Below are 24105 nucleotides of genomic sequence, written 5' to 3'. Positions count from 1 at the left end.
AATTTTCGGAGAAGAGGGAGTTTTAGCTCGGGTTAGAGTCCCTCGCTCATAGCGACAAAGGCCATCAAGGCTCTCAACGTTATCCTTCTACTAAAAAAAACAAGAAAAAAAAAGAAAGAGATGGAAATAGACGTAGTGATAGAGATAGAAACCGAGATAAAGACAAAGATATATTAAAAGGTATTATGAAACATTCTTGCAATGCGATGTTGAAATTCAGCTGCTTGACGAAATGCATTTTTAATACAGACTTCATTAATACTACAAGAGATTCTAACGGAAAAGGCAAGCATTGTGCAATCATCCATTTGGTAACAGCTTGCAAAATTACCAACTGAAGATGACTAGAAGCAGCTTCAATCCATTTTCTTATTGTCTCTTTAAACCGCAGACTCATTAATAGTTTACTCTAAGGCACATCAACCAGGTAGTACAAGTACAGCAGCCTATTCGCCTTTTCTATAATTTTGTCTGTTCTTTAACTTGTCAAACTATGTTTACTTTTCACTTTGTTGTAACACCAAAATACATTCCATTGTTTGCTCTACTGCTGCTACCTGAATGTAGGTATGTAGATGTGTGGCTTGGTTTATCGATGTTGTATACGAGAGAGTGTGAGAAATGCCCCTCATTGACGCACTGAAGCATTGAGTGCTGCCAATCAGTGGGTTAGTTGAAAGTTTTGGATGTGGAAGAGGTATACTTTGCACTCTGGCTGTCAAAACTGTCAAATGTTTCAAAAAAAAAAAAAAATACTAGAAGGATATCAAAATTAAAGCAAGGTGAATTTGGGTCTATAAGTATATAAAGGGTTCTGCAATAAGAGGTGTTATTCACGCAAAAGATCAATGGTTTCGTCGCTTGTGTGGCACGTAGCGCCGCCTTGTTGAAAATAAACGTTGTCCAAATCAATACCACCCAATTCCGGTCATAAAAAATCGTTAATCATCTCTCGATAGCGCAATCCATTCACCGAAACTGTTGCTGCAGCTTCATTTTCGAAAAAGTAAGGTCCAAACTCCGCCGGATCATAAACCGCACCAAACAGTCACACGTTGAGGATAGAGAGACTGTGCAACAAAAACTCTTGCATTTTCTGAGCCCCAGATCCGACAATTTTGCTTGTCGACGAATCCACCGAGGTGGAAATGGGCCTCATCACTCAAGATGATTTTTCGATGGAATTCCGGATCATTTTCATGCATTCCAATGACCCAATCAGCAAAGACACGACGTTGTTGATGATCGGGCGGCTCGAGTTCTTCTATTAACTGGACTGAGTCTTAAGACCAAAATCTTTATGCAAAATACGGTGTAATGACGTTAGTGGAATGCCTAATTCCAAAGAACGACGAGGAATGGACAAGCCTGGGTTTTCTTCAACACTTTCGGTTCTTGAGCGACGTGCACGAGTTTTATTCTCCACATCACTTACTTGTCCCAACAGCTCGAATTTTTTCACCAATTTCTGTATTGCGGTCTGACAAGGTGCTTCACGATGACCCAAAAATGTTCAAGTTTTACGAACCGTCTCCGCCAAATTTTCACCATTTCTATATTACTTGTCAAATATCTAAAAATGACATCTTCAAAAGTGACATCCTACCGAAATAGCGGGCTCTTCAAAATGGCACCTGTTATTGGAAAACTTTTTAGTTTAGGGACTGCAAATAAATTTGGCTTGCCTAGATCTAAGGCGATTGGAAAAGTATATTTAAAAAAAAAATGTTAAATCAAGCGCAATATGGTGTAGTCTCAGTAAGATTTCTTATAGATAAAGAATAAGCAGAATATGTGAAATAATTTAATGTCTCAATTCTTTGTTAGTTAGGCCCTCGGCAACGGAAATCTCTCCATCATCGAGTTTTTCATTTTCTGGTTATCTTATTCGACACAAGTACTATGCTATTTATATATATTCGAACAGCTCATTGCACTAATTATTCAAATGATTCGTACTTTTGCTACCAAACCTCCTCTGCAACCCCTTAAGCTATTCGTAGAAGTTATTACTATAAAATCATCCAAAAGCATGCCATGGCTCTGTGTCATAACTTTAACCAAATACTTGGAAAAGGCATAAATTGGGCTGGTATGTGAGATTGCTTGCCACTGGCCTACATTTAGGCGCATACACAGCTTGCATGGCGAATAGATATTAATAGCGTGACTATTACCAGCAGCCATTAATGTTTACATTTATATTGAAAAGGCATCGTAAATCGCTGCTAAATGTGTGTACCCTGAGCCTAATAAATTTGGTTAGTAATGTAGCACATACACACACACACATACATTATTGCTATGCATTAGCTTGTTATTGCATGTATGTACAGATGTATGCATCATTTTGGCATCAATTGAAATACAGTTTATGAGCCACAAACAGCCATCTCCTTATTCATGACAATGTATTTGTATTATGTATTCAGTATTTGGTTCATAATTGAATTACTTGTATTTCGAAAAAAATAAAATAGTCATAGGGCTATAATTCATATATTGACAAATAAGAAAAAAGTAAAAAAGGTTCATCCCATAAAAAAAAAAACATGAAAAAAAAACATGAGCACATTTATCTATATTTGAGAAGATATACAACATCCACTCAAAGTTAATTACAAATTTCGGATTTCCAAAAACAAAATAGCAAGAAATACATTAAATTTTAGTAAACTCTTAATATAAAGGGTGGCCAAGTTTCAAGGGCCGGTGTTGATTTTAAATAAAATACAATTTTTTTAGGAAATTATTGTCATTTCTCTTTATTCTGATAACACTGTGGAACAAATTCAGGTTAGCAAAAATTAGGTCCATTCTGAGAGTGGCGGGTGAAAATCGGCCTTCGAAGTTCGAAATCGGAGCAAAATTGTTTATATGGTTTTTTGGCTATAACTCGTCGACTAATTGATATTTTTTCAATCTGTATAAGCCAAATTATTGCTAGAGACCTGTGCAACAATTACAATTTTTGAAAAAATTGATTTCGAAAATTTTTTGTGGTACTTATAAAACAATATACTGAAAATCGGCATTTGACTGCAAACTTCGAAGGCCGATTAAAAAAAAATTCGAACTAACATAAAAAAACGGCGCGATACGGGTCTTCTAATTTCGCCTCTATTTTCACCCGCCACTCTCAGAATGGACCTAATTTTTGCTAACCCGAATTTGTTCCACAGTGTAATACTATATTAGTATAGTTCAATTACGTATGGAACAAAATATCGGCCAAATGGCCGCCGGGGCCTCGGCACCAAACAGTTACTCCCTGTGGGTGCATTGGTTTTTCGGCACTCACTCTTGGATTATCGTTCGCCCAAATGCGGCAATTCTGCTTATTGACGAATCCACTGAGGTGAAAATGTGCCTCATCACTGAAGATGATTTTCTTCGAAATTGGTCATTCACTGTTGCCATTTCCTGCCCCCATTCTGACCATTGACGACGCTTGAACTGGTCAAGAGGCTTTAGTTCTTGAGGCAATTGCACCTTGTAAGCGTGTACATGCAATTATTTATGCATATTTTCTGCAGTACGAGCTGTACGAGCATGCACTGGTGTATTCACATCTCCTACAGACCCGGTTTGCTCAAACTTTTGCACAATTTTTCCGATTGTACGCACATTTGGACGATTAAATTGACCGAAAAAGTCGCGAAGATGACCGATCGTCAAACCAGTCGTGAATTGGCGGAAAAAACGAACTGTGATCATAAGACGATTCGCAATCACCTTCATTAAATGGGATTTACCCAAAATTTGGGAGCCTGGGTGCCTCAAGAGCTCGACGAAAAAAAAGAGACTGTCTGTAAAGTCGGTTTACTGACGATAGTTTAACGTGACAACGTCATAAGAAAATATTGATGGAATGGTTGCAATTTTCAAAACAAAATTTTAATTTTATTTGTTTGATAGATATTTTGTATGGATATAGAGGAGGAGGTAAATGGAATTGCAATGGAATAGGTCAAGTTACATTTACACAAACGTGAAAAATGACGAAACATTTATCAAATTCATGAAAGATATCTTCAATTTCGATTGTGCATCAGACGTTAATAAGTCTTCAACACTAAGAGGCACCATCATCGATTTGCCTTTTTCAAGACACTTTACACTCGAAACACTCCCTTTCATTACCTACTTTTTCTATCATCGTCAACAGAGAAATGATTCATTACCATGCACACAGGAAGAAGGCATATGCAAATACAAGTATGTGAATTTATATACCTACATATGCGCATATACATACATATATGCTTACTCAAGTAGGACAGAGCCAGATGTCGAACGTTGCCGAACGCGGGGGCCGATTGTGCTCTTTGTCGTTCGTTCCGCGCTCTCGCTTGCAGGGCAAGCACATTAGCTTACATTTGCTTGCGTACGGAATAGATTCGTATATTTGATATGTCCATATGACTTGTATGCATCTTTACATATAGATTTGTTCTTTGTGAAAATTGCGCGAAATTGTATATGTATATGCATGTTTATATACATATATTAGTATACAACATATCTTATAAGGTATATGGTAAATATTACCATACATTTTTCCCTTCATATATAATAAAAAAATTAATAATAATAACATTAAAACAAGAGGTATTATTAACAAACTTGGTTTTATTTTAAATTCTTCAAGTAAATCAAATTATTAATAATCAATAAGAAGGCATATGCAAATACAAATACGTGAATTTATATATGTACATATGCGCATATACATACATATATACGCTCACTTAAGTAGGAGAGAGCAAGATGTCGAACGTTGCCGTTCGTTTGCTTTGTTCGTTCCACGCTTTCGCTTGCAGTTCATTCAAGGTAACGGCAATGAGCAAGGTAACGACAAATGAGCAAGGTAACGGCAATGAGCAAGGTAACGACAAATGAGCAAGGTAACGACAAATGAGCAAGGTAACGACAAATGAGCAAGGTAACACTAATGAACAAGGTAACGACACATTTTTTCGTGCGTGCAGCCGGCTAAATCGAATTATAAGAAGTTATCACGTCAAAAATGAATTGTCATTACTGTCAGGTCTTCTGTGGAGAGATTAGTATTAAAGTAGGAACATACACTTTTCTTAACGAGTATCATTGCTCTTACACTGTTTATAGCGATCGGGAAATATGTATTGTAGTTTAGTGAGTCTAGTCCAGACACCAGGTTTCCCGTACCAATCCATGGTTCTTGGGCTAGAGCCACATCGTAGTTGACCCCTTCTAGATTCTGATGAGCTCAGCTAAGGCTTCAACAAAGTTTTCGGTAAAAACGCTCCGAATTTATTCGCCAAACTAATGGCTTGCTTAAACCACTTCGATTTTTTGAAGAAGGTAACTCGTCCCATCAGTGAGACATTTGGCTTATAACACAAGATGTCCAACAACAATAAATACAGGGTTAAAATATTCATAGAGCGATAGGAAATGAAAAAATATTTAAAACAAAAATTTTAAAAAATATTTTCAACGAAAATATAATTAATTATCGTAAATCACCATGTATTTTGAGCCATTTTACACTGCAGTTTGTTATATTAAACTTGCATTTTTTTTTTTTAATTCTGAACACAAAGTTTGTAATTTTTAAAAAATTTGTGTAACAAATTTTCGAATGTTTTTCATATTTTGTATAAGGTTGGAACTTTAAATTTTGTGATTTTTTTTTAGAAAAAACTATGTTTTTGATAAAGCCTAAAAGAATTTTATACATATAGTTTTTAATTTATTATTTATTCATATTATTTTGCCCGTAATTGTATACCTATACGTAAAAAGCAATCAAAAATTGATGAAATAAATAATTTTGCTCAGCGGCAAGTTTCTAATTAAAAATATACATTACAAAAAATATGCATTCAAAAAAAAATTCTCTTTTCACACAATTACCGTTCTAGAATTTCCAACATTATTACGTATTCCCAACTTTATTGTAGTAATACGAGTATTTAAAATAAAACACAAAATAAAATATTTTTTTATAATACAATAAAGTGGCTGATTTCCCATGTTACTGAAAACAATCAGCATTTTCAAAATGCCTAACTGCAGGCTCCAAAATATTCAAACATAAAACAATTATTTCAAATAATTAGGAATTTTCATAGAATTTGTTCAGCTGCCAAAATTCTGTCACTACAACAACCCGGCAAACTTGTATGGCATTCATATATACAGTAGATTTAGAAATGCATTGCATATTTTACGGCGTTATTAATAAACAAATATTTGTAGTAAGCCTATTGAAGCTTCCGACATAATCAGTTTGTTCATTTCTGCAAATATTTCATAATTTCGTGTTAATTTTGCGCAATTGCCAATAAACGAAATCCGCACAATTGCATAGTTACAGGCGCTTTTATGTTATAGCCACATAGTTTCACACACACACATAAATAACAAAATAATAAACTCTGGTAAAGCATAAACCATGCACTAAAATGGCTACCGCATGAATTTATTTTGCTGTTTATCTGAGCGTTTCAGGGCATAACTCGCGCGTAAACAATAAAAATTATAAACCCACCAAAAATAAACAAGCAATAAAAATAAAACAGTATCGGGCATACATTTTTACAACATATTTGAGTGCGCCACGCAATATGTGTACGCCATCAATTTAATTTTTTTCACACGTACGTACGTATGTGTTTGTGTGCGTAAACAGTTTCTGCTCGTTGTTTTTCCCATTAACTCCATTCAATCACTTTTCTGTTTATTCGTTTATCTCGTTTCTCAACAGGTTTCTCGCCTGCTGGCAGCCATGAAGTGCCACCGCCCACAGTACCACCTCATCGTGCGCCTTTACCGGCAGCCGCTACCACCACCACCAACACAGCATCACCTTCAGTAATGGCTGGCAATAATAATCTCAACATCAATCTTCCGGAAAACAACAACGCCATACTACGTCTCGAAGTCGAATTACGTGATAAGAATGCGCCCAAATACAAGCGCGGCATGGGACGTGGTGTTGGTGCAGGTCGTGGTCAATTTGGCGGCGGCGGTGCTGGTGGTGGCCGTGGTGCAGCATCGCCAGTTGGAAAACGTGCAGCGGCACCGGCCAAGTTGTTGGATGAACAGAGTGTAATTGTACCGTTGGAAAAGGTAAGACTCGGATTTTAACAACATTTCTTTATTTGGCTTTAAGTGCTTTGATTGAACGACATGGAGTGCATTAACCGTTGCTTTGCTGAATTGTAAAGTAAGGAAGTGCATAGGATAAGGAAGCCAAAGTAATTTCGCCGTCAGGTGTATTGAATCGGGTTGTTTGTGTAATTGAATGGGTACAAGATAAAAGTTCAACAATCAAATTTTACATATAAATAACTTATTTTTGTGGAGGAGCAAATTAGGTAGAACGAAGCAAATTAAATAATGCAGACTTCAGCAAACAGGCTGATCGCATAGACGTAGAATGCAGTTTTGAAGGTAACTCATAGAATAAAGTCCGAGAGAAGAAAACATATTACAACTCAGTTGCCCTTAAAAACGCGCAGGATGTCTACATCCTCCAGTATGAGCCGTCTGGTGCTTAGAATCTAATATAATTCGTAAATACATTAGGGTGTCCTTCATATGACAAAAAAAGTTTTTTTTGTAATTTTGAAATGCATGCCCTCTACATTTTTTACTAATGCAATAAGATGCTCAAATATAGAATTTCATATTTCTAGCATAATTGCAACTAGTTCCGACCGAGCTTCAAAGTTTAATAAAAATTATGTTTTGTCCTGATATTTCAGTCTGCTATAAACTCAATATAAATGCAATAAATTAAATTAATAAAATTAAAATTTAAATGAGATGAACATTAATAATTAATTAAAAGCATAAGATAATAACGATTAGTCAGGGTAACTTCAGTTTAGAGCTATTTTTTTACAGTCAGTTTAGAGTTGTTTTTTTTTTACAATTTTCTATTTCAGCAAGAACTGTTTTTGTTCCATGATAAGTCCGTTAAAACTGTGTATTACCTCTTCCTTTAGAAAACTGTCGTCGATCTGCAGTCATGATAGAAATTGTTTGCTCTTCTAGGATACGAAATCATCCACTGTTTTGTCAAAAAAAAAAAAAAAACGAAAAAGAAGTTAAATTGCAAAAAAAAAACAAAAAACCAAAAACTCCACAAAAGATTTGAAAATATTACAAAAAGTCAATTTAACTTACCAAACAAAATACTATGCTGTCATTAGGTAATAAGATCTCTTTTGCTGAATATCTGTATTCTAAGATAGATTGCAAATAAAGTATTTCCATTTAAAAAAAAAAAAAAAAGTTCCTTTGACGGGTCATAACGTTTGCTAAAATCTGAGAATCCCAGTTGAAGTTAACAATCATTTTCTTTTTAGTTTGATCATCAACTTCATCATCAAACAGTGATAGAATGACTATCTTTTCACATAAACACCAAAAGAGATGACTAAATTTCCTTATTCAAGCTTTAGAAATTATTGCATCAACTTTTTCGTACTCTTTCAACATCTTCAAGAAGCGCAAATCTTGGTTAGATGCTTTGATTGCCACTGTGCATTCGAGCAAAACTTTAACAAACAACATCACGACAAATAATCAAACATCTTGTAGAGGCTTTTTGTCCTTCGCAGTCATTCTGCATTGAGACTAAAGAAAACATATTTTTAAACAATAGATCGCTCTCAGCATCCAGTGTGCTGATGCTTAGCTCCGGGGGGACCTTAGTTTTAAATTTTCCTATATATCTCCTCCGAAAAATATTACGCACAGTTCGACCAATTCACGGTAGTCACCTCTTAAGCCTTTGTTTAACTCTGCCTTATAAAATAATAACAAATCTTGAATGTCTATCTCGGCGAGACGTGAAATATCTGGGATACTAGTTATTTACTTAGTCTTTGTTTCAAAGACAGCTTTTAGGACCAATTCATAGACATGATGACGATAGGCGAAAAGCAGATATTTTCTTCCTAAAGTTTGATCTCAAATAGCACTAGATTCATTGAAACGACCAGTATGGGCCAGTCAAAGAGAGCTATTCAGACAGCCTTAGCTTGATGTTCTCCAGAAGAAGTTTCTAGTTTTGGTCAAACGAAGCAATAACTGGCAAGCGTTCTTGTTTTGAACTTCGTATATCGAAACCGGTTGTTAGTTTTCTATCCCAATTTACTGTGACTACTTTGTCTAAATGGTTTTGGAAGTCAAATTTTATTGCTTCTACCTTTAATTTTCTACCTAAAATTTCGCCATATTTGTAAGTGAAAAACAACCTTAAAAAAAAAAAAATTAAAAAAAACAGTGTAGGGGGGAGGTATTTTTGATTTAGAAAACGTGTGCCAAATTTGAAAAGAATCGGTTGAATAGTTTCGGAGTTGTGATTGGCACCGACTTTTAAGAAGTCGTTTCGGGAAAAACGCGTTTGAAAAAATGACTCTGAGAAATTGTCGATGCTCCGCATTCGAGGTAGAGTGCCTACAAAGGCTATAACTTTGAGAGTTCTGCTCCGATCCACTTAAAATTTTGACACAACATTCTTGAAATGATTTACTATAAGATGAGTGAAGAAAAAAAATTTCGATTTTGTGACCCTACCCTCCCCTTAAGAATGTAAACGGAGTCTATAATACGAGTACTTAACTGGCATCGATCTAATGCTGCAACTAGTTTAGGTGTATGAGATTCTTTTTGAACTTTTTTTATGGCAGGGAACGTCCGGCCCTCCTTAATCACAAGATTTGTACTTTTACAAACAGTCAGTTTATCCTCAGGAATATTGTAAAATTGATTTAACTTGTCGATTGACAGAACTTGTCGATAAGATGGTAATTTTGCACCATTTACTTGATAGCTAGACAATCCAATAAGGAAATTGAAGAAAATTAATATGAGGAATGGTCGAATCACAATTAGAGAAGTTGTTGAGGATGTCGGCATATCGGTTGGCTCATGCCATGCAATCTTTTCGGAAATTTTTGGCATGAAGCGTGTGGAAGTGAAGTTCATTCCAAAATTGCTGAATTTTGATCAAAAACAACGTCGCCTGAGCATCGCTCAGGAATTGTTGAATGACGTCAACGATGATCCAGATTCGCTTAAAAGGGCCATAACTGGTGACGCATAATGGGTATGTGGTTATGACATCGAAACCAAAAACCAATTGTCCCAGTGGAAGAGTCCAGGAGAGTCAAGACCAAGAAAGCACGCCAAGTTCGATGAAATGTCAGGGTTTTGCTCACTGTTTTCTTCGATTACCATGGCGTAGTGCACCAGGAGTTCTTGCCAAAAGATTACACGGTAAATATAGAGCATTAAGGGAATACGGATAGTAAAAGTTTTCAAAAAAAATTGATTTGTTTTTGTATTTTATTAAAGTAGGTATAATATCTTAGAAATTTTGTGAGAAAATTTGAAGTGAATCCGACAAATACTTTTCGAGTTATTGAACAATTAACAATGGGCGCTCGGCCGCTCCGGAGCTGATAGCAAAACTTTAAATGTGTTTTTTTTGAAACAATGTTTTTTGATCTGGTGATCACTGTAACTTAAAAACCGCTTGATAGATTTCAATAAAATGTATACTGCTTTTGAAAAACATAAAAAACTTGTGCCTGATCGTAGGTTTTTCTACAAAAATTTCGATTTTTTTTACAAAATTAATGGTCGGTTGTTTCTCGAAAATCTTAAAAATATTTCTTAGGACGCCATATTGTTAATTTTGGAAATTAAAAAAAAGCTTCGTTGAGGCACAAGATTATCTATAAATAAAACTAATTTCTCTTGCCCAATTGATTTTAGATGAAGCTCCAAGGACTTGTGATGAGCACCGCAAGAGACTTCTGGAGAAACGGGATCCACACAAACAGCGATAACTTTTACAATTATATTTTTTTGTTTTTGAAATTTTTCTAAAGTCAAGTCGAAACCTGATGTGTTAATGCTATGTTTTTATTTTTGTAAAATAAAGCAAATGACTAGCAAAAGAAAATGATTAGAAATCAATACTTTTTCGGACCTCTGACTACCCCTAACCCCTTAACTTGGAGTTATGCGCCATTTGCGTGAAGACCCGGGGTTGTGAGCAGATTTGGCCACCTTTATTTTTTTTTCTGTTCCCAAGATTGGATATACCCATGAAAGGATGTCGTTTTGCGATGATTGAGGAGATAAAAACCGAATCGCTGAGAGAGCTCAAAGACATACCAAAAAGTGCATATCAGAACTGCTTCGAGGATTGGAAGAAAAGCTGACACAAGGGCGACTACTTTAAAGGCGATAAAATAGAAATTCATTAATAAAGAAATATTTTTTGAGACAAATGAAAATTCACCTTATTTTTTTAACCCAACTCGTAGGTCATTTAAATAAACAGGGAAAAGCAAAGGAGATAATAAACATTATTTTCTCACTCCGGTTGAAATTTTGAGAATATTTAATTATACATTTTTCAAGGAAGAATATTTACTAGATTTGTCTTAGCGAAAGGCTAATAAGCAACTAAAAATTACACGCACGAGTTGTTCGCATTAGGAATAATCGCTGAGGTCAACCCAATCGATTGTGCAATGATTAGGTCTTGCTCCGGAGGAACCGCCTTTGTGATCAAGGCTAAAGCTTAATAATACTTACTTATATCCTCTCTCAGTTGATACGCATTTCTATAGCACAGAGAGAGTAGAAATATTGAAAACAACTTTTTGAAAGTTTATTCCCATGAGACTTTTAAGTCCTTTAAAAATCTAAATTGATAAGGAAATGAAAAACTAAGTATACAAAACTAGCTTCAATTGCGTTTGAAATTTTTCCTCGATAACTTGAACTGTTGCACTGTGCACAGTTCAAATACTATCACTCAATTTAATATTTTAAAGAATTTACTTCGTTGTTTCTTAAACAGTTTTTTAAAACCTTTCTGCACTTTTTTGCACACATTCACGCACATTTATTTCCCTTCATTTCCGTTAATTTCTTCACCTGAAAATGTACCTACAAAAGCAACTACGTATTCCGTCGTCACGTACTTAATGAAGTAGCATACATTTCCTTCTTGTGTTCCTGTTCATTTATCCCTTTTCCATTTTTCTGACGCTTTCCTGGCGCAGCTAAAAATATAAATTATTATTTGGTTTTAAGCAAAAATTCTAAATATTTTGGATACAAAATTATATTATTTGTAAGGTGAGCCTTCTGAAAATTTAAAGAGCGGTCACTAACTTATTGAAAACTCGATATTCCTAATTTAGTAAATTTAATAGCTTAAATGTATTTCTTATTAAAAGTTTATTCTACTGAACTTTATTTTAAATCACCCCGATCAAATAGCGCGGAAGAAAACACTGGTTGCTTTTCGCTAGACTTTTTCAGTGCATAACACTATGACGTACTCTACCCTCTCTCCTCAATGAAACTTGTATATTTCGGCGAGTATAGTTACCGTTAACCCGTATATGAAACATCAAATAATACAGGGCTCGGCGCCCGAAGTGTAACCAATTAAAAAGGCAATAAATTTGTTTTGGAAAATTACTTTTGTTCAATTCAAAGTAAAAAATGTGTGAAAGTAGTACAAAATTAAGAATTAATTTACTTTTGGTCGATATGGCCACCTTTTGCCTTGACTATGGCCTTGAGACGGTGCAGAAATGAATCGCAAGCCGAATGTGACTTGCAGGTATTTTGGCCTAATCGCGGACAATGGCTTTTTTTCAGCGCCTCGAGACTGGTGAAGCTTTTTTTTCGGACTTTGACCTTCAAAATGGCCCAGAATAATCCATCGAATTCGCTTTTGGGGAATTCAAGAGCCATTGTGTGGACGTTATGAAGTTCGGAACGTTGTTTATTAGCCATTCTTGCCTTACTCGAACTGTGTGAGACGGTGCCGAGTCCTATTGAAACGCCCATGGTTTGCCATCGAAATGTTTTTCTGCCCACAGCTTCAAAGCAACCTCCAGAAAACTTTCCCGATATTTCGCATTTACCTTGACGCCAGACTGGATAAAAATGATTGGGGAGCTCTCATCCATGGTTACAGCGGCTCCTGGTGGTCAAATTCTCGTATGAACGGTGGGTAAAATAAACCCTATCGTTTTGGGAGTTTACGAATTGCTTAATTTGGAAAATTTTCTCGTCAAAAAACAGAATGTTCGGAATACGGAAATGGATCGCTTTCAGCCAAGCGAATCAATAGCATCGCTCTCTCAAGTCTGACTTGTTGCTGCTTTGGTGTGAAATCATGCGCCTTTTGGGTCTTCCAAGGCTTGACTTTGAGATAAAGTTTCAGTACGCGGCGGATGCTACGGTCAGATATTTTCATTTCTTTCGCCATGTCGCACTTCGTCGTAGATTTTGCTTAAGTCACTTCTTTACTTTTTGAACCATTTCGCGTGACGTTGCAGTCTTTTGATGACCAACTCCATGACGTTTCGCGATGCTGCCAGTACCTTTGTAGCGGGTAAAGGTGCGACAAACAAAAACTTTATTTATTTACTTTAAGGTACAATTTTAAAAAATACTCTGGACTGTCATTTAGCCAACGAACAGACAGGTGATGCCCGTGCATCATCAGCTGCGCGAGCTGTTTGAAGTTGGTTACACTGCGAGTGCCGGACCCAGTATAAAACACGGTGTTTGCAATGGTATGGGTTGGGCATGTCGTCAAGTGAGGTTTGAAATTTGAAAACCTTAAAATTTTTAAAATTATACAGAAATATTTACTCTTCTTGAACTGCATCATTTAAGCTGTGGCGTGAATTTTCTGCATGTTTTTTTTTATTACCGTGAAATGAGTGGATACTTTTTGTATATTCAGTTGAGAAATGACATAAAACAAATCAAGTAAAATATCTGCATACTCTGTTCTTGCATTTTCCAAAAATATTGTGAACACTTTACAAAAAAATCGTATCTGTATCACATAAGATCTGAGTGAATGTACGTTGTATCCGTGTATGCTTTATAGGGTTAAAATCCCATATCCGTCCTTCAGCACGTCTAGCATACATCCCCAATCACGTCTGCAAATTTTAAAGCACATTTTTTTTGTTTTAGATTGCATTAATCTAGCAAACGCATGTACACCGAACGCCTTGTGGTATGCAACAAAATTTGCAGTTCCCTGAGCAAAGTGATTGATTGCAGATTTGTTTCAGCAAATGTAATGCAAGCAAATGATGCGAATAGTGCGAATCGGAATGCAATTTAGTGCTCGTAATTTTCAGTTAATGCTATTGCAATTGAAATTATAGCGCAATTACTCAATGTCTGCTCAAGTGCTAGCGAACATTTTTCTAAGAAGAAAAGCAAAAGTATGTGTTTGAAAAGAAAGAAAGTCAGTTCAGTTTTAGTTTTAGTTTTTAAATGCTTGCAGTAACTTCTGTTTAACACGTTTCTCTTTGCCATGCAATTTCTTTATTTATTTTTATTTATTTTTTCTTCGTTGTTTTTATTTGTTCTTTTTTGTACTTAGGTGCTTGAGGAGCTACTCACCAAACTGGAAATCGAGCATGTCACTTGGACAACGAGTCGAAAGGGCTACTTTCATCACGTCGTCTTTCCATTGCAGGCGGGCGAGCCATGCGAAACAACGCTGCACTGTCTAACCCAACTGGGCATTGGCACGAAATTAAATTCCAGTGTAAGGTGAGTAATGCAAGAATATGTGCACGAACAGCAGAGCAAGCAATAAATATACACACATACATATATATACACAAATGAGAATAGAAGAGCTGAAAGATAGAGCAAAGTAAAATGGACAATGCAGAAGCAAAGTGTGAAATGTGAGTAGAGATAAAGTTTTTTAAGTAGACTGTCCTTGCATTGGTGTAGCTGTCAGTTGTCGCTGCAGTGGCGATACTTAGGCTGCGATTTCTTAACACAGTTGGAAAACAAAAAAAGCGCATCAAGTTTTAGAAAGAGTGTACTGCGCGACATTGATACCACTCAAGTTGCATTTCAATTGCAAAAGATAATAAACAGCAGCCAACTAAAATAAGGGAAAAGGACTACCGGCTATTGGTGGAGACTTCCTGGCAGGCTTGGCGACTGTTTTGCTGCTAAGTAGTCAGTTAGTAGCTCTTAAGCGCCATTACTTTTTTGCTCCCAAATTTGGTTAGCAGCTGTCGCTGTGCTATCTTAAATCTTTGCCTAAATTGAAGTGCTTATCACTGCCATGTGGTGAAGGTCGAAAGAGATCCGTTTTATTAGAAAATTTCAGCCGAATAGATGCAATCCATTCTAAGTTAGTTAGTTGACTAAAATGAAATTGGAAAAGCCACTGACAATTTGCAAGACTAACACTTAGTTCGGTGGGTAGCGAATTGACTTAAACTTCGAATTAAATTTCGAATAGCGTGGGTTTGCGTCACGCTGAAGTTTAGTTAGCAGGCTGATGAGGAGATGTGTAGACGGTCGAAAAGCAGCACTAATTCCAATTGCTTTGCCACTTTGCAGTAAAAAATCCATTGGGGTTTGGCCCATAGAATCATTATATGATCAGTTCTATAAAAGAGTGTAGCTTTGAGTAGAACCCAAAATATTACTGATATGGAGACGTATAAAAAAATTCAATTTTTAATTTCTGCCTTGGTTTGCTTTTTAATGTCACAGAAATGGAGACATCTAAACAAGTTCAATTTTGTAATTCTGTTTAGATAAATGCCGAGGTTTGCTAGTTAATATACAAAAATTTAAAAATTGTTGTTGCGCTTGGTAAATAAGTATACCCTTATGATCAATAAATATAATTTAATTTATGAAATTTTAACCAGTTTTGGCAACTTTAATTATTCTAAATGTTTATTGCTTGCATTTTGCATTTCCTCTGTACCGTAGCAAAGACGTGCATTATAAATTATATAAAATTATATTTTCGACTCCAGATACATAGCACTGGCAACACAATGAACCTGAGAGGTCTAAGTGAGATCTTTTTACAGATCAGCCAGCACTACCTTACCGAACCTATAGCGAAAAATATCATAAAAAATTAGAGATATTTTGTAGCCACTTGTAACTTACACTTTAATATACTAAAATTGAATGAACTATAAAACAACGGATCAAAAATTACTTTAAAAGTTCTATCTAAAAAATTGGATATATTTGAAAAAATTTAATTGCAAAATTTTCATAATTTTTTCTAATTTTTTTTTTAAGTCTGGTGAAACTTCTTATATGGTTCTTGTTGTAAAATAAGTTAAGCTTTAGTACAAAACTTAATACACAATAAGTAAGAAAAAGTAAAGGATGGCTAAGTTTCAAGGGCCGGTGCTGATTTTAAATAATTAAAATACAATTTTTTTAGGAAATTATTGTTATTTCTCTTTATTATGATAATACTGGTATGGCTCAATTACGCATGAAACAAAATATCGGCCAAATGACCGCCGCGGCCTCGGCGGCACACCTCCAAAGACCACCAAATGCAAATAGTTCCTTATCTAAAGGGTGGTTAAGTTTTAAGGGCCGGCGTTGATTTTATATAAAAGACATTTTTTTTAGAAAATTATTATCATTTTTATTCATTATGATTATATTGGTATAGCTCAATTACGTGGCTCCGGCGGCACACCTCCATCCGCTGGTCCATATTTTGAATGACGCTGAGCCCTAATTGAGGTTCTATGCTGTTAATGTGCCGAATTATCTCTTCCTTTAGCTCTTGAATTGTTGCTGGCGACGTACATCTTTTCTTTCAAATAACCCCAAAGAAAGAAGCCCAACGGTGTCGTTGACGTTTAGGTTTGGGTGTGGTTCACATTCAACATCGACCCTTGAAATTTACCCACCCTTTATAAGAGGAAAAACTGGTCAAAATAAGTGAGAGAGGGTAGATAGTCAAGGAGCAAAGAACAAAAGTCAGAGAAATCAGAGAAAGAGATAGGAAAGAATAGAGACAAAGGCAAGTCTACTATAAGAAGGTGACCCGAGGTATAAAAAGGAAACTCGAAAAATAAAATCCTAGATTATATTTTTGATACTAGATAATAAAAATAAGAAATATTTTTATGTAAAACAAAAGAAAAATTGCGTTTTTATTACAAATGCTTAATCTAACCTCGATACATGCCAGCAGTGCCATCTCTTTGCCTGTGTATGGACTTTTCAAACTACCGTCGAACTTCCAGTATACTCTGTTTGGTGGTTCTGCGATCTAAAAACTAATTTTTAGCCTTGTTTTTTATAGAAATATTTAAATTTTTTACAACTTTTGTGTATTGCTCCTTCAGACTTTGTTTGAGAAAATCATCACATTCATTCTGTTTTTGCATCCATATGGCACACTTTTTCCTTCTGACACAACTTACCCTTTTCTGAGTGATTTGTGATAAGAGGGAAGAAAAAAACACAAGCGGCCTCGGTAGTCTACCGTAAGTGCACTAGCCTGTCATCCCAGAGGTTGTGGATTCGAATTCCACGTAAAGCACGGTCCTCACACTTTACCAAATTTACCTACCTTCCCTGTTTCAAAAAAAAAAAGTTTCACAAATCCTTCAATTCCATTCCCCAACCCCAAAAACTTATTCATTCCATCCTTACACCCGCACAATAGTCTGCGCATTATTTACATTGTTACTGCTAAAACAAGCAACAACAAAGAAAAACACACAGTTACACATTTCATCAGTGACACCAGCAAGAGGAAGCGGGCGACCGCGGTAATAGCGCAGACACACAAAATTTAGCGAAGTCCTCAACCATTTATGCGATCCTTCTGCCAGATAAATGTGAAACACAGATGGCGCTCCAAGCAGTAAGAAGGCGTTGTTCCTAAACAGCGACAGGGGGACTGGACTGGTAGCGTCAGGCTAATCACCTATTCTGTCAGATTAATGAAACCAACGCAAGACTGAGTCTTGTCGAGGCTCTATGCTCCCGAGAGGAGTGAACAAGGAAAAAAAAGTGATTTGTGATAAGAGAAATGAAAAAAGATTTACTGGGAATTTTTATTCGTATTAGGATGAAAAGGCATATAGCGAAATTTTCTGAGGAATTTCTACTCAGAATCGCGCTGTGTAACTTTGTGCCATAAAAATAATATATTCGTGAATTGCACTCAGGATTATATTAGTTAAGGGGAAAAAAGTCTATTATTTTTCCACAATATTTAGCTATTACAGTATCAGCACCATTAACACCATTCACAATTTCAGCGGCTTGCAGCCTGGCTTGCATTTTCATCTTTATTAAGAAAACTGCAAAATGTAGAGAATTTTCTCTTTGGTGACTTCCATTGTTAACACCCGGTAACTCACAACTGAATGGAATAAACCAAAAACAGCAAAAGAAGCTTTTTAGTGCGAAATGCCATCTTGTCAACGAGCACAGGCTTACATTTTTGTGGTCGATAATTTACGGGATGTCGATCACTTCAGCCATCTACTGAGAAAATAATGGATTTCTTTTCCCCCAAAGTTAAGGGTTTTCCAATAAGAGGTGTTATTTTGATATTCAAAGAAAAATGCTATTTTTTAATATAAATCATCGGATGTTTATTTCATTATAAAGAGAATGGTATCCGGGTAATAGTGGAAAATAACATCAGGCAAATGACCACCACGACCACGCTTACAGGACAATATCCTTTCATGAAATTTTCCATAACCGAATTGCAAAGTGGCTGCCCTATGTCCCCGATAGACTCACGAATTCCATTTTTCAGGTCTTGAATCGACCCTGGGCTGTTGGCGTAGACTTTCTCTTTCACGTGGACCCAAAGAAAAAAGTCACAAGGTGTTAAATCACAAGATCTCGGTGGCCAAATGTGATCACCTCTTCGAGAGATAACACGGTCCGGAAACTTTTCCCGTAAAAGATCAATAGTTTCGTTGCTTCTGTGGCACGTAGCGCCGTCTTTTTGGAAATAAACGTTGTCCAGATCAATACTATCCAATTCCGATGGAAAACCTTTTATTATAATTCACTTAATATTCAGTCGGTGAAAATTAATAAAAATAGGCTATTTTGCAATAGGAGTACTTTTTCAAATTCAAAATTTGTAGACTGGTGTAATCAGAACCTTTCACTGCCACAAACAAAGTGTTGATCGTTGCAATTTTGTAGGATTGAGAAATTCTAATCGATTGCAGTGGACAGCACAATTTCTAGTTCTCTCTGTATGCTTCGGACGCCTCGGCCTGCATTGAAATGAAACTTTTGCCTTAGTTGCATTTACAGTTTTTTGTTGTTAAAAAAAACAGCACATTTTCCATAAATTTTAAAGGGAAAAAATTATAAAATTTTTAATAAAACCATATTTTATTGTATGATATTTTAACTGTTTTTAAATATTTCAAAAACATAAAACATTTTTCATCGCTCAGGTATCAGATGCAAGTTCAAGCAAGTGAAATTGTTTTGAACCTTGCTTGCGGAATTTTCCCTTTACTCACTTTTCTGATGTATTTTTAATACAACTTTCATCACATTCTTACGCAAATTTTAATTCGATTATTTTTTCGCATTTCCATTTACGTTTTTTTCTTTGCAGCATCATACCATGCAGTGTCACTTACGATGCCCTCACAGATGCTGTCAACAAGGATGACTACAGGTAAGTCAAACGTCGCATGCCGTAAAAGCGTATTCTATGTACCTACACTCACACATGCAGATATACTCACACATATGCCTGTAAACGTTCATTCTCATGCAGAGGTTCATATCCTTCCACATTGTCGAGCAAAATTCTTATCCATTTGCGAGCGTTGCTGCGGCGCTTTTGTTTGCAATTATCATCAGCTTGCACACATCCGTTCATATGGCAACATACATTCAGGCGCATAGAGACTGTCGCTCGGCAGCTGCTCGGAATGTACTACAGCCAAATAGTAGTTATACATACTTTCAACTATGTGTGTGTGTGTACAAGCACCGTTGTCCAGTCAGTTAGTTCGCCATAAGTGTCCTACCTGTCTTCTGCAGCTATGTCACTGTGCTGTCAAAAAACATTGTTACCCTCTTCACCGTCCTATCACATAGCGCACTAGCCTTTGGTCGGTTATATAGGCGCTTGTACAGAAGCAAGTGTGTGTACTAGCGTCTGCTACTGTTTGCTTTGTGTGCTCTTCAGGTGGCGTTGGACAATGCCCCCCTCCCCTGCACTGTTTCGGAGCTATTCAAGTGCATGCCTTGGGGCTGCTGTTGCTGTTACCTTTGAAATTCAGTGGAGTTGCATAAAAAACGGGGAGCTGCATCTAACTATGATACTCCTTCAACTCTCAGCTTGCCTCACTCTCCCACCGAGCTTGCACACAAACGACAGAATCATTTAGTTTAATTCGCTTTTGTGCATAGCTCGTCACTTGTAATTTTCCTACTCTGGTACATGGCGTTGCAACAGTCTAACGGAATTGCTGGGGCTGCTGCTCGTGACCACTGCAAAAGAGATGTGCGGCAATTTAAAGGTAGATGCTATAGAAAGATGCAAAGGTACTTCTTTCTCAGTGAGCACTTTTTTCTAATGCTTTAATGTGCCAACGTCCATTTGCATGTTTTTATGTACTTTGAATTTCCCCTTGGCTATGCCACAATGATTGGAAAATCATTGATTCTTGATTGCCTTGTGATGGGATTGTCAATTGAAATCCACTCGGAATAAATGTTAACATTAAATATTTAGATAATGATGAGAAAATGAAAAAAGGGGGGAAAAATATTGCAAATAACGACTGCTGCCACAAAGACATAGAAAATAAAATAATTGTGAGCAAAACTGTTGGCATAGCTACGCTTTAGAAAGAAAGGCATACAAACATCACTGATGGCTCTAGTCAAGTGTTCGCAAGTTCAATCTCCGTTGCAGTTCTGGTGTTTTTTTTTTCAATGTTTTTTTTAAGGTTTTTTTTGTACGACTAAGACGCCTGCCCATTGTGCCTCAGAAAAGGGAGGAGATCGGGAATCATGAGGATCAACCGAAGCAGGTTGCTCTTACCCAACCGATTGCTGAACATTCGCATACACACTTATGAAGGAAAACAGTTATAAAGGGTGGTTAAGTTTCAAGAGCCGGTGTTGATTTTGAATAAAATACAATTTTTTTAGGAAATTATTGTCATTTCCCTTTATTATGATAATATTGGTAAAGCTCAATTACGAATGCAACAAAATATCGGCCAAATAACCGCCGTGGCCTTGGCGGCACATCACCATCCGATGGTCCAAATTTTCGATGACGCTGAGGTATAATTGAGATTCTATGCCGTTAATGTGCCGAATTATCTCATCCTTTAGCTCTTGAATTATTGCTGGCTTATTGACGTGCACCCTTTATTTCAAATAACCCCAAAGAAAGAAGTCCAACGATGTCAAATTACAATTGTCAAATGTCACCAATTGACATCGCCGCGACGTGAGATTATTCGGTCATCAAATTTTCCGCGCAAAAGAGCCATTGTTTCGTTAGCTGTGTGACAAGTGGCACCATCCTGTTGAAACCACATGTCGTCCACATCCATATCTTCAAATTCGGGCCATAAAAAGTTCGTTATCATCTCACGATAGCGAACCCCATTCACAGTAACTGCCTGACCGACCTCGTTTTGGAAAAAATACGGCCCAATGATGCCGCCGGCCCATAAACCGCACCAAACAGTCACTCTTTGCATTGGTTGGGTGCATTGGTTTTTCGGCAATGACTCTTGGATTATCATTCGCCCAAATGTGGCAATTCTGCTTATTACGAATTCACTGAGGTGAAAATGTGCCTCATCACTGAAGATGATTTTCTTCGAAAAGCCCGAATAAGAAAGAATAACTATACTAATACTATTGTTTATTGTAGTACTTAATAAGATTAGTTGAAAATAAATAAACAAATATAAAAAAAAAACAAAAAAAGAATAACTTTAACGCGTTGCTCGATTGTGTATCTTTCCATGGTTCAAATTGAGTTAGTCTGAAATTGAAAAATGTCAAATGAAAAAAAATTGACGTTTAGCTGTGGTTCACATTCAACATGGGCCCTTGAAATTTAACCACCCTTAATTTATTTATCACAATTTGTATAAAAATTTTTGTTTTTTAGCCATTTTTGAAACATTTGTTTACTTTTGGAATTCGGGATTATTATCTCACTAGAAGTCTGTCTTCTTGACTAAAATGAGAATCTATAGAAACAATTTTATAATTTTCAGATTTGTTTTAGTCTTGAAAATTTTAGCATACAACTCTTTAAAGTAAAATATCTGGAATTCTATGAATTTTTATTATTTTTTGTTTTTATTTGTAGAAGGAATAAAATTAAAAACATTTTTTTTTATTTATACAATATGTTTATAATTTTTTTGACAACTGTTTTGGGAAACATTTAGTTTTTTGTCATTTTTGAAAAACTTGTTTCTGTTTTTTAGATATTGTTTTTCGGGATATATTGCCCTTGTACTGGGGCACTTTCTTAAGATTTCTAGATTGAAATAAGAATCTTCTAAAGAAAAAAAAAATTTAATTTTCAGAATTTTTCAGTCTTGAAAATTTTAAATAGTATAAAAATTTTTGAAGTGAAATATCTGGGGTTATTTTATACATTTTATTTATTTTTTTGTTTTGTTTTTGGTTTTTGTTTTGGGTAAAACATACTTTTTAAAAACATTGTGTTTGGTAAAAACTTATGTATATATATTTTTGCCCAAATTTTGCAAACATTTTTGTTTTTTAGATTATAGATTAACAAAACCAACGCAAGACTGAGTCTTGTCGAGGCCCTATGTTTCCGAGTGGAGTGAACAAGGAAAAAAAAAAAACAGATTTCGTTCGTCGGGATCTATGTACTATCTCAGCCTTTCTTCTGAATGATTCTAGATTAAAAAATGGCACTACTGAAGAATTGAGATTTATTTAATGTTGGACATTTTAGTATAGAATTTTTGAATACGAAATATTTGCGATTATTTTGAACATTTTTATAAGATCTTTTTAAATACTTTTGTGAAACAAACATTTTTTGAAAAAAAAAATGCATTTATTTTTATTAAAATTTCTGGAAAACAATAGTTGGCCTGTTTTTCTTTATTTCCCTCTTTTGATTTTGTTCTTCCTTTTTTTATTAGCTTAGACTATTCTCTGTAGTTCCCACAAATTTCATATTTGCGATTGCTTTGAATATTTTCTTAATTTCGCCTTTGGCATTTTATGGATAAAATATACTTTTTCAAGAAAAATTTTGCGGAAAAAAATGTATATTTTTTTTTAATCAAAATTTTTCGGAAAAAATGTATATATTTTTATCTCAATTTTTCTCATACATTTTTTCTTGCCATATTTGAAAAAAATTTCCTTTGCTTAGATTTCTCTTTATTATTATTATTTTTTTTGTTGTAGTTTGATAGACTGGAAGTTTCGTAAAGACATCCCCATAACTTTTCGAATTATATCAAAATACAAACGTGCATTGTATTATTAGAAGAATGGGCGAAAATTTGCAAAACACTTCCATCGCTTAGCATGTAATCTCTCCATTGAGTATGATTTATGTCCAAAAAAATAACTGAATTTTTGAAAACTAGCTGCTTATAGTATGCTAGAGAAATATCATAGTTAAGCGAATTTCACTAAATGGCTTATGAAATGGCAAGTTGAAGGCTCTTTCAGTAGAAACGACTCTTTCCAAAACTCCCAGAAGGCTTAATGAATTTATGATGTACAGGGCCCGCCATCTATCGTTCCGGATTTGAAGTAGGTATTATTTGAAGAATGGTAACACTTAGCTGTCATCTGATTTGACAGAAAATTTGTTTTATTCTTCCGCTGAACGAAAATGGTTGTGTATACGCTCAAAGAACGCCGGAAAATATTGCGACATTACTTTGAAAATCATGGTAATGTTGCAGAATGTGTACGAAAATTACATACGGCAATGGAAAGAAGAAAAGCACCGAATGAAGCGTATGAGCGTTACTTTGCGAAAAAAGTAAGAGAAACTGGGGTGCTTATTGACAAACCAACGCGTGACGCCGTTGGATTATTATCTTTGGGATGCCGTCAAAGACCAGTGTTATGCCAACAAACCAGCAACAATTGATGCACTGAAGACCAACATACGCGATGTCATAGCTGAAATACAGTCGCATACGAAAATGTGTTGAAAAATTGGACCGATCGTATGGGATGGTGCATGGCTAGCCA

The 24105-nt window shown here is 35.7% G+C and overlaps 1 protein-coding gene across 1 annotated transcript in view; it reads left to right on the top strand.

The window, feature by feature from the left end:
• LOC128863155 (uncharacterized) overlaps positions 1-24105 on the top strand; it is a 207107-nt gene that overhangs the window by 41231 nt on the left and 141771 nt on the right. The window contains exons 3-5 of the mRNA XM_054102130.1: positions 6755-7119; positions 14450-14622; positions 19475-19537. Of these exons, the coding sequence (XP_053958105.1) occupies positions 6755-7119; positions 14450-14622; positions 19475-19537 (601 nt within the window). The remainder of the gene's footprint in view (positions 1-6754; positions 7120-14449; positions 14623-19474; positions 19538-24105) is intronic.

The sequence above is a fragment of the Anastrepha ludens genome, chromosome 5 (assembly GCF_028408465.1).
Source record: "Anastrepha ludens isolate Willacy chromosome 5, idAnaLude1.1, whole genome shotgun sequence".
In the NCBI taxonomy this organism is placed as follows: domain Eukaryota; kingdom Metazoa; phylum Arthropoda; class Insecta; order Diptera; family Tephritidae; genus Anastrepha; species Anastrepha ludens.
Note: the sequence above shows the minus strand (reverse complement) of the source record. Positions and strands in the feature narration are given on the sequence as shown.